Genomic DNA, 11,240 nt, shown 5'->3' with positions numbered 1-11,240 from the left:
AAATCTTGTCTACAAAGTAAGAGAGTCCCGCATGTCTGTGTCCTTAACCAACGTGTTCATTGTCTTCAGTATTTTGCCTTCAGTTTCTATGCTTTTAAAAACAGTTTCACTTGAAACAAACTGCTGGTCGATAGTCAAAGTTTAGACTTTACAACACAAAGAGCCATCCACAAAAAATCATGTTTGTTTTTAGTCATATTTTCTTTAAAGATCCCATAAAAATAGATTTCATATTAATTTCATTCCAAGTCCCATAACTCTCACTTTATCCCACACCTATCGAGCATGGTAACAGCTCTAGTGTTTCTTCCTCCTGGCAGTCTGGCATGTGCCACAAGGTCGTCTTAACAAATGCATCAGATTTGTAAGGCTGTGAAATACTAATAATGACAGTGGTGATAGTGATACTGATTGTTTTTGCTTTGTGTGTTTCTCTGTAGTGTCTGTGGCGTGTAGCTCCGCCTCCGGGTCCTTTGGTTTCAACTAGGTCCTGTAGAGGAGCATTATAAAGGTGCGTTCAGCACAGCAACGTTATTCAAACTTTGAGTTTCGACTTGGAGGAAAATCAGTGAAAATGTCTGGACGAGGAAATATTTTATTTAAAAGCACTGAGTTCGGAGGTCTAGGAGCAATAGACCTAGCAATCAAAACTAAAATTGCAGCCTGCAAAGTTATTGCTGGGGGCATTCACAGACAAGCAGCCTGGGTAGGAAAATTAACAAATTGGAAAGAAAAAAGAGGAGGCCAAAGATCCAATTTCCCATATTTTAAATTACTGTATTCAGATTTTATTGCAAAACATAAACATCTCAATATAAACTGGATAAATGATCATAGTAAAGAAATATATAAACTAATATGTAACTTTATTTATAGGGATATGATTATTTACAAAGATTTACAACCAAATGAATATAAAGACGCATGTGATAATATTAACAATAAACTTCTATCAGGAAATCTGAGAGATGTATCGTGGCTAATCTCTGTTAGGAGACTACCTGTAAGAACTGTAGTCAGGTGGAGCTGCTATGTAAAGACTATAAAATGTCCCATGCCAAACTGCGACGCTGAAGAAACTTTAGAACACTTTTTATTTGATTGTTATAGATCTAAAGAAACATGGAATAAATTACAAAGCTTAAATATAAATATACAAATGAATATGAAGACAATAGCATATGGATTATTTGGAAACTCTCTCCCAAAACAACAAAAGGAATTATTATGGCTAATCATTTGCATTGTAAAAAGTCAACTGTGGAAAACAAGAACGAGAATGACGATAGATCAAGCTTTTGTGTCCAGTGATGTTGTTTTTAGTCAAATTATACGGGAACTGAAAAGAAGAAGGACTATCGATACAAAAAAACAGGAAGGTAAGAAATGGGATTTTCTGACCTTTTAAAATATAAAGTCTGTAACTGTTTTGATGTTTTGTATGTAATGATGATGTTTGTTTGTTAATTGTAAACTGTTATACTTTTGTTAAAATAAAGTTTCTTTAAAAAAAAAAAAAAGAAAGGGCGGTAAAGGTCTCGGTAAAGGAGGCGCTAAGCGTCACCGCAAAGTGCTCCGCGATAACATCCAGGGCATCACCAAGCCGGCTATCCGCCGTCTGGCTCGCCGTGGCGGTGTGAAGCGTATCTCTGGCCTGATCTACGAAGAGACTCGCGGCGTTCTCAAAGTGTTCCTGGAGAACGTGATCAGGGACGCCGTCACCTACACCGAGCACGCCAAGAGGAAGACCGTCACCGCCATGGACGTGGTTTACGCCCTGAAGCGTCAGGGACGAACCCTGTACGGCTTCGGAGGTTAAACGCTCGACTCGAACAACCAGAAATCCAACGGCTCTTTTAAGAGCCCCCCACACTCCCACCAGAAGAGCTGCTCCTTATGACCCGTTCAGTAGAAATGGGAATTTCAGTTTGGTCCATTTAAATTCAACGTTGGGAGGAAATTAGTAGTGACCTTACTTTAATACCAGAACAACAGAGGAAGAGGAACATTGTATATGTTGTGTGTGGTGAGCTACTGTAGGTTTCAGAAAACGCTGTTGGAGTCGTTTAGTTAGTACAGCCGTTATTATTCATCGTCACAGCTTCACGATTTCTACCTTTTACAGCTGAAACGGTCAAACGCAGCGCGGTTCTCCACCAGAACCCGGTACATCCGTTCAATTTCCTTTGAAATGAACTCAAATGTGTTACTTGGATCTCATTAACTCTGTAATACAGAATGACTTGAACTATTTATTTGAATTTTTTTTTTTTTTTTAGTAAAACAGCATTTTGAGATCCAAAATACACAATTATTATTTAAAAATGCCAAAAACTCAAAACCTTTCAAAGGTGTTTAGAAATGTGACGCCATTTTATGAAAGAGCAATAAAAAGAAATATTTTGAATACATTTGTTCGGATGTGCTGTGCAGGACACCCAGTAGATCGGAATGCGCGGGAAAGAGAACAAAGACAGTCTTTAGCTAGGAGGAGGAGAGTGGGGTGAAGGAGAGCTGTGGGTTGTCCGCCAAGCGAGCCGTTGTTCATCGTCCAATGACCGTTTGACAGCACTGTGAAGGCGGAGCCTGATCTATTTGAATATCGCAGTGTAAATAAGCCGGTGCCGGGCGCTTCTCCTCATTCTTCAGTCTCACTCGAAGAGGAAAGCCATGCCTGAACCTGCCAAGTCCGCCCCGAAAAAGGGATCTAAGAAAGCCGTGACCAAGACGGCCGGCAAGGGAGGAAAGAAGCGCAGAAAGTCCAGGAAGGAGAGCTACGCCATCTACGTATACAAAGTGCTGAAGCAGGTCCACCCCGACACCGGCATTTCGTCCAAGGCGATGGGCATCATGAACTCGTTCGTCAACGACATCTTCGAGCGCATCGCCGGTGAGTCGTCCCGTCTGGCTCATTACAACAAACGCTCCACCATCACGTCCAGGGAGATCCAGACCGCCGTGCGCCTGCTTCTTCCCGGCGAGCTGGCCAAGCACGCCGTGTCCGAGGGCACCAAGGCCGTCACCAAGTACACCAGCTCCAAGTAAGAAGTGACCCGGACTTCATCAAACCCAACGGCTCTTTTAAGAGCCACCCACGGTTTCGCTTTAAGAGCTTTTCTCTGTTTCTGAGAATGAAAGCGGGGATGTGTCTGATGAAAGTTAGTTTGCGTTTTCCTGCGCAGCTTCTTTGCACGTAGTTTCTTTGTTTGGGTAATGGGCGCTGGTGAAATGGCGCTCTCTGCCTCATATATACAATAATAAATGTAACACGCGTCATTCGGGTTTTTGTAGTTTAAAATAATGGTATATTTGAATGTAGTAACACGGTTTAAATGTGCGGCCTGGTGAGCTCCTTTTTTGCTTTCACACTGTGTGAGAGAGAGAGATGAACTCAAACTGCATTAATAAAATAAAGGCTACACTAAGTTTGATTTTATTTTTTGTGCTGTCACAAAATCAATAATACAATATAGTAAAACCTGTCCTGTGACTTTTGACTCATCCTGTACATCCAGTTTTTAGGCTGGTGAGTTTAAAGTGTTTCTTATCGCTGCTCATTGCTAAAATGTCTTTTTTTGTTTTTTCCACCTCAAACATTTCCTTGTAAGTGATTATGAACTGGATCAGGTGTGCTGGGCCAGAGAATAGCTGGAATACTGTGTGGAGTGTGAAGAGCAGAATTAAGGCCTTTAGGACTAAAGCAATGATAAGTTTGGATTTAGGATTTAGGCTCAGGAAGTATGAACAGGTGTGTAGCAAGGCCCCAGGCTTCTGCTGTATTTAGTCCAAGTAAAGGGGCGTTGAGTGAGTATAACTGCGTTTAGGGCAGTCATATTGAAGTTAGACTGAGGATAAAGAGTTTACAGCCGGGCCAGAGACGTCTGATGAAATGGGAGTTAGTTAAAGTCTGTTACAGTCTAAGTCTTAGGGCTGTGATGCAGAGACAGGCGTTAGGCTCCGATTAGATTAGATCCAGCTTTGTCGTTGTGCAGTTACAGGTGCAGAGCCAATGAAATGCAGTCAGCATCTAACCAGAAGTGCAACATACAGCATTATTTACATCAAAGAATATAGATATGCACAAAGCTGTTAGAGGAAATGAAAGCAGCCCTTACGCCAGGGTGTCCAGTCTTATCCTCAAAGGGCTGGTATGGCTGCAGGTTTTCACTCCAAGACTGAGACCAACTAATTAAATAAGTGAAGTCAGCTGTGCTGCAGCTTGTTTGGAGTGAAAACCTGCAGCCACGCCGAACTTTTGTGAATAAGACTGCACACCCCTGCCTTAGGCTGATGATAAGGTGTCAGGGAGTACAGGTCGGTTAAAGCAAGAACATAAAGCAAAAGTAGGTGCAAGACGTGCCATTAAGCTTACATACTTATGGCTAGGCCTGTTGGAGTTTTTGAAGAAAATGTCCTTGAACCCTAATTACTAAAATTTTATAACGATCATTAGCTTGGAAAATATTAAAAATGGTTATAAACACTACAACTGAGACAGACAGGCCTATAAGCATTTAACTGAGGCAGGCAGACAGAGACCGGAAAAGCAGGCCCAATATTTCCATATATAGAATAGCATGAACTCCAGACCCAAGCAGGGTATGGGAATGAAAGGAGCCATTGTGGTAGGAAAAATCACCTGGCAGGTCAGAAAGAGTGAGAAACACTGCTTTTACAGGAGACGTTAGCTGGGAATAGGAAGGCTATCTGATAAGGGTTGGTAAGAACTGGTCTTTGAGCCAATTTAATAAGAAAGTGTTTCAAACAACGGACACAGGGAGGATAGAGAGACCTGATAAAACAAGGCAGAGAAAATTAATTAAAAAAAACATCTTGAGTTGGGTGAGAAATAAGGGTTACCAGATTTCTCCGGAAAACAAGACACACTGGGAATTACAAATTGGGTCCAGGGACATTAAGAAAAGACTTTTTTTGACTTTTTTGTAAAGAGTGATTCTTCACTTTTCTTGAACTTTTGCAAGAATGTTTTTTCAATTCTTTTAATTTGCTACTCTTTCTAAATGAGAAAACAGGTTAAATTAAAACTAAAACTTTGATGTAACTTTATTTAATTAGTAATGTTTTTCCACATCATCTGGGACTTCGGAGCGGAGGACAGGGAGCTCTGGGTCCCGACAGCCTCAGGTTTATACAGTAGTCAGAGTAACAGTTGCTATAGCCCTGAACTCGGAGATCGTGAAAGTCAGTGTAGGGCAAGGCCTTTGACTTCCAAAGAAGACAGTGAGTAATATGATCTTTCCTGCTAGGCCACAGGCTTACGCTGTATAGAGAGGGACTGATGGTGGGTTTAGAGCTCGGCTTTAGGCCCTGGGCTTATAGTAAAGTTAGATGAGTAACAGTAGCTCCAGTTAAAGAACGTCAAAGTAAGCTTAGGGCAGGGCATCAGGCTTGTGATGGAGTCAGTGAACTGAGATGTATCAGACTTCTGATAAAATGAGAGAACTAAAATCAGGTGCAGAGCTCAGCTTTGAGTCCATGTCGTAGAGTAGGCCAAATCAGACTTACAGCCAGGCCTCAGGCTCATCATGCAGTTAAAGCCATAGCAGATTTAGAGCGAGGCTTTAGGTTTATGGTGAAGTGAAAATTTATTTAGTTCAAGAACTTTGATTGTTGCTGAGGTCAAAGTAATCAAAAGCATGACAGAAGCTAAGACATGGGACTATTATGTAGTTGGAGCGAGCCATAGGAGTTTTTTTGGGCCAGAGCTCATGCTTATGGTGAAATTATAGTGAGTGAAGGGAGATGTTGGAAGTCGTCAGGCTTGTGAGAAGAGTGATTAAAAGCTGGTATGGAGCTGGGCCTTAGGCTTATGATGTAGTCTGAGTATTTCACTGCTAGTTCCCACAGGGTTGATGATGAGTTCAGACTAAATCAAGTTAGGATCAGAGAAGAGTGAGGCTTATTTCTAGTAAGATTATAAGAAGTTTATGGTTACTTCCCACTAGGGTGAGGGAGAAATTAGAATAAAGTTAATTAGGGTGAGAAGGAGCTTGGGGTTTATTTACCACTGGTGAAGTCAAAGTTTATATATAGCGCTTTATACACCAGCACATCAGCAGAGAGGAGCTCTGCCCACGGCGCCCGCTTGCTTACGCGTGTGTTTTACTCGCTCCAAGAAAGCTCGTTTTACCCTTGATAAACGGGGCGCTTGACCGCTCGTTTTTCTTCCGCGCCCTCGCCGAGGCTCTCCCCGAATGAGTCGTCGAGCTGTCCGAAGGCTCACGTCGCCGTTTACTACCATTTTCCACCGATTATCGCGCCAAAAGCGCTGCATCTCGTTCGGAGTGGCGACCGCGCGGCGCCTTTTTGAGCGCGCCCTGCGAAACGAGGCGTCGCTGCGCGCTCATTCCCGGACTCGGGACACACGACAGAACCTCTTCTAGAGGACTGAGCCGTTGGGCGCTCAACAATCGGCGCATTCGCTCTTATTTTACCCGATAAATATCACGAGAAAACACAAGTGCGAGCGCGTCACTGAGGCACGGCTGCACAGCGCCCGCCAGGTTGAGTCTACACCGTTCTCGTGTGCCTTTTAAGGGGCGGCCCGTCGCCTGAGAGGGAGGTTCCTCTGAACAGCGCAGCTCCGCTCATTCTCGCTCCCCTCGCAGCAAAAGCAGAACGATGGCAGAAGCCGCTCCCGCTCCAGCCGCCGCCGCGCCGGCCAAAGCCCTCAAGAAGAAGCGCGCCGCCCCGCCCAAGAAAGCCGGCCCCAGCGTCGGCGAACTCATCGTCAAGGCTGTTTCGCAGTCTAAGGAGAGGAGCGGCGTATCTCTCGCCGCCCTCAAGAAAGCTCTGGCTGCCGGCGGCTACGACGTGGACAAGAACAAGTCCCGCGTCAAGATCGCCGTCAAGAGCCTCGTGACGAAGGGCACTCTGGTGCAGACCAAAGGCACCGGCGCCTCGGGTTCCTTCAAGCTTAACAAGAAACAAGCCGAGCCCAAGAAGAAGCCGGCAAAGAAAGCGGCGCCAAAAGCCAAGAAGGCGGCCGCCAAAAAGCCCGCCGCTGCTAAGAAGCCCAAGAAGGTATCAGTGAAGAAGCCCGCGGCCGCTAAGAAATCGCCGAAGAAAGCCAAGAAGCCGGCGGCCGCCAAGAAAGTCGCCAAGTCTCCCAAGAAAGCGAAGAAGCCCGCGGCACCGAAGAAGGCGGTCAAGAGCCCGAAGAAAGCGAAGGCGGTCAAACCCAAAGCTGCCAAGCCCAAGGCGGCGAAAAAGGCCCCCAAGAAGAAGTGAACTCGCCGTTTTACCTTCGTGTCCCGTAATCCCCCCTCAAAAACGGCTCTTTTAAGAGCCGCCCACATTTCCACTCAAGGAGCTCGGTTTTCTTTCGCCCTGCACAAAATCATTATTTCTTAATAAAATAATCCCACAGCGGGGAAATTCTCCCTGTTACAGCAGCGAACGGGCAGCGAGGCACTCGAGTGAAAGAGAATTAACAAGCGAGTAATTCACTTGGAGTATTTAAGGGTTTTTACTTGCTAATGTGTAGACAATATAATTTATATATTTACTTTGTAACTATTTTTTTTTCTGAAATTCACATGGAATATTGCACGAGGCACTGGTTTATATCACACATGGGACGGTGAGGAGTTACTATATAAACTATTTCAATAGAAGCTCAAGAATATTTAACATTTAGTCTATAGAGGGATTTTTAAATATTGTACACGGAGCGTTGATTATATTGCACAGGGGAAATGGTGATAAATTCACAGTGTTCTGTAAATTGTGATCAATACTGAAACTACCAAGCTGCCATTTGCAGTGACATGGATTAGGATTAGAGCGGGAATGAGGCGGGAAAACAAGTGTATAAATTTGCATTCATGTGATTTTGTATTGATTATGTATTTGGATTATTTCATAAAGTTTATTTAAAAAGGAAAACAAGGACGTGTATACGTTTTCTCTGTCTCTCGCGCACAGGCGGAAGCACAAAAGACAAAAACGGTGGGCGGTAGGCGGGTACTACAGTTTGACGGCGCTAAAACGATTGGTTGTTGCATTTCAGCCAATAGAAACGCAGCTGCTTTAGCTATAAGAAGCGCGCTTGGAGACTGGAAAACTTTATTTCAGTTTAATTCGACGAAATTGAAAGAAGTCAAAGATGAGTGGAAGAGGCAAGACAGTTCCCCTGGACTCTGCTGGATTTTTAATCAGTGCTGTATGTTTCTAATGTAAATAATACTGTAGGAATGTTGATGAATGTGGTTTTTGTATTTTGTATCTGAAAATGTGTTTGTATTGAAATAATATTCCTTAATAAAGTTTGTTATAAAAAGCAAGACCGGCGGTCTCTTTTGTTGAACAGTTGAAACACCAATTACTCAGTCCAGTGCTTTGTGGCCCGGAAGTTTGTTTTCGTTTGTTCTCTTGCTCAATTTGAAGTATCTCATGTAATTTAACAAAAAAAAAAAAAAGAAGCTACGCATGTGCCCCAAAGGCGCCTCTCCACATGACTCCTTTTATCACTGTGATTTCATTCATCTTTAAAAAGGGAGATCGCAGTGATTTGGATAACTGGAGACAGATAAGCCTGATGAATATAAATTATAAAATCTTGGCTAAAGTGATAGTAAACAGAATGTCTGGGGTCATGAATGAAGTCATTGAGGTCGGGCAGACCTGTGCAGTAAAAGGGAGATACATGTGGGATAATCTGTGTGCGATTAGAGACATAATCACGACCAAGAGAGATCAGGACTTTTATATAGTTGGACTAGATCAGAAAAAGGCCTTTGATTTCCTCTCTAGAGATTATGTATGGACTGTTTTAAGACATTATGGTTTCCCGGAGAAGTTCATTAATATGATCAAGCTGTTATATAAACAATCAAAAGTCCAGATTAACGTAAACGGGATTTTAACTAAGGATTTTAAAATTGACAGAGGAGTGAAGCAGGGGTGTCCGCTAAGCTCCGCTCTGTATGTGATTGCTATTAGTCCCCTGCTGCATAGAATCAAATGCGATCCCAGGCTGCAGGGAGTCCAACTTTCAACCACAGAGCCACTGAAAATCTCTGCGTACGCAGATGACGTCACAGTTTTTGTTAGAGGTCAAGTGGAGTCAGACGTCATCAGAGAGCATTTTAACACTTATGAGGCGGTAGCCGGGGCGCGGTTAAATACCAGCAAGAGTGAGGCCGTGTGGATAGGAGAGGGAGATCCAGCCACGATAAACTTGCTCGTTAAAGAAGAGATTAAAATCCTGGGACTCGCGATATTAAACGGGAAGTGTAGCAACACAAATTGGGAGAAAAAAGAACAGGAAATTCAGACTGAATTAGGAAAATGGAAAATCTCAAATTATAAGAGCAGGATTCACGTGATTAAGACGTTTATTCTGTCTAAACTGTTGTTTTTGGCTACTATTTTTCCTCCAGATGAAAAGTGTGTGATGAGATTAAATAAAATGTGTGTTCGTTTTATTTGGGGAAGCAACAGGGAAGTGATGAAGCAGGAGGTTTTGTATAAACCCCGGGAGAAAGGAGGCCTCGGGGCGGTGGAGTTGGGGAGAAAATTAAAAATAGCCTTTTGTAAAAATGTAGCTCAGGCTATGAGCAGAAACTCAGAGTGGATAGGGAATAAAACTTCCTGGGAGAAAAAAAAAAGGCAGGGCGAGACAAAACATCCCGTCTTTCAAATTAGTTTATAGTGATTTTATATCAAAATATGAACAATTAAATATTGATTGGAGGAATTCCCCAAATAAATCGATCTATAAGATCATACAGGACAGAGATTATGGAGAAACGTTCCATTATAAGTATTTAACTCCCACCGAAGGACGAGCTTGTGTGAAAAACATCTCATCCACATTCCTCTCTGAGAACGTCAGAGATGTGATGTGGCTGGTGACCGTTGGCCGGCTACCTGTCAGATGTGTAGTGAAATGGAGCTGTTACATCACAACCAGAACGTGTCCGATGACTGACTGTAGTGAAGACGAGACGATTGAACATCTTTTCATTCACTGTCCGAGAACAACAGACATCTGGAGGAAATTACGGCACATTGGGCTGAAGTTGGACATTAATGTTAAAAGTGTAATGTTCAGGATTTTTAATGAACCTTTTTCCAAAAGTGTGTTAGAGTTTTATTGGTTCATTGTTTGTGTTGTTAATTGTAAGATCTGGAAGACGCGCTGTAAAATGGTTATAGAGCAGTGCGAAATACCTGCAGAAACTGTTTATAGACAAATACTGTGTGAGATCAAAAGACTGCGGACAATAGACACTCGAGGAAAGAGAAAGTTCCCCTGGACTGGATTTTGTATTTTGTATCTGAAAATGTGTTTGTATTGAAATAATATTCCTTAATAAAGTTTGTTATAAAAAGTAAACTGGGGTTGAATGAGCTGAGGGTTTAAATGAAAAAAAAAGCAAACAGCCCCCCTCCTGACAAAACACTGCTCTGCATGAAACACTTTGTGTACAGCGGAGCTGGATTTTCTGTCACTGTGGGCTCCATGGCACAGTAGTAGAATGCAGAGTCTGATACTGTTGTAGAAGAGATCAAAAGATCCACTCTATTTCCTTTTACATCCACTTTAGCTTTCAGTCGTTCATGGCTCTCATCTTTTGATCCTGGAACAATCACCAGTAAATACTCTGGTCTGGATCCAGGATACTGATGATACCAATACAGAGTTCTCACATCACCATAGTATGTGCAGGAGAGAGCAACTGTCTCATCTTCAAGAGCATAAACCTGTGTGTTATTCTCCAGTGGTGCTATTGACTGTGCAGAACAGCAGCCTGTGGAGAAAAAAAAATAATACTAATTTAAAAAAGAATTTAAAAATGTACATTTAATTCAAATATAAATTTGCCACACATACCTAGTAAAGTCATAAAGATGGTCAGAGAGCGCAGAAACATCATGGTGGTTCCAGTGTTCAGATGATGAGGAGAGATTTGATGCTACTGTTCAAGGATGTAAAGACTCCTCCTACATTTGTCAATGTGCCAACAAAGCAGGAGCTCAACTCATCAGTTCTTCAATGACTGAGACCAACTGATTAAACAAGTAGAATCAGGTGTACTGCTGCTTGATTGGGATGAAAACCAGCAACTATACTGGCCCTTTGCAGATATGACTGGACAGCTTTGATTTAATCCTCTGTGGTCTAAAGGTATTTTCTCTGCATATGCTCGATTATGTTCTTTGCTACTTTCCCAAGCCACAGGTAAACATTTTTTATGCTATTTTACGTGTGT

At 42.7% G+C, this 11,240-nt stretch overlaps 3 protein-coding genes across 3 annotated transcripts; all 3 read left to right on the top strand.

Annotated features, from left to right (window-relative positions):
- The first annotated feature begins 559 nt into the window (after positions 1 to 559).
- Positions 560 to 1,864, top strand: LOC108417032 (histone H4). Its single transcript, XM_037531889.1, has 2 exons — positions 560 to 590; positions 1,524 to 1,864. The coding sequence occupies exons 1-2, from the start codon at positions 575 to 577 to the stop codon at positions 1,817 to 1,819; spliced, it is 312 nt and encodes a 103-aa protein (XP_037387786.1). The 5' UTR covers positions 560 to 574; the 3' UTR covers positions 1,820 to 1,864.
- Positions 1,865 to 2,480: 616 nt separating this feature from the next.
- LOC108417031 (histone H2B) lies at positions 2,481 to 3,482 on the top strand. The gene has a single exon (XM_017689810.2). The coding sequence runs from the start codon at positions 2,671 to 2,673 to the stop codon at positions 3,043 to 3,045; it is 375 nt and encodes a 124-aa protein (XP_017545299.2). The 5' UTR covers positions 2,481 to 2,670; the 3' UTR covers positions 3,046 to 3,482.
- A 2,933-nt stretch (positions 3,483 to 6,415) lies between these two features.
- Positions 6,416 to 8,155, top strand: LOC119261831 (histone H1-like). Its single transcript, XM_037531700.1, has one exon. It carries the CDS (start codon positions 6,643 to 6,645, stop codon positions 7,249 to 7,251), a length of 609 nt encoding a protein of 202 aa, XP_037387597.1. The 5' UTR covers positions 6,416 to 6,642; the 3' UTR covers positions 7,252 to 8,155.
- The last annotated feature ends 3,085 nt before the right edge of the window (positions 8,156 to 11,240 follow it).

The sequence above is a fragment of the Pygocentrus nattereri genome, chromosome 2, assembly GCF_015220715.1.
Source record: "Pygocentrus nattereri isolate fPygNat1 chromosome 2, fPygNat1.pri, whole genome shotgun sequence".
NCBI classification, from domain to species: Eukaryota; Metazoa; Chordata; class Actinopteri; order Characiformes; family Serrasalmidae; genus Pygocentrus; species Pygocentrus nattereri.
Note: the sequence above shows the minus strand (reverse complement) of the source record. Positions and strands in the feature narration are given on the sequence as shown.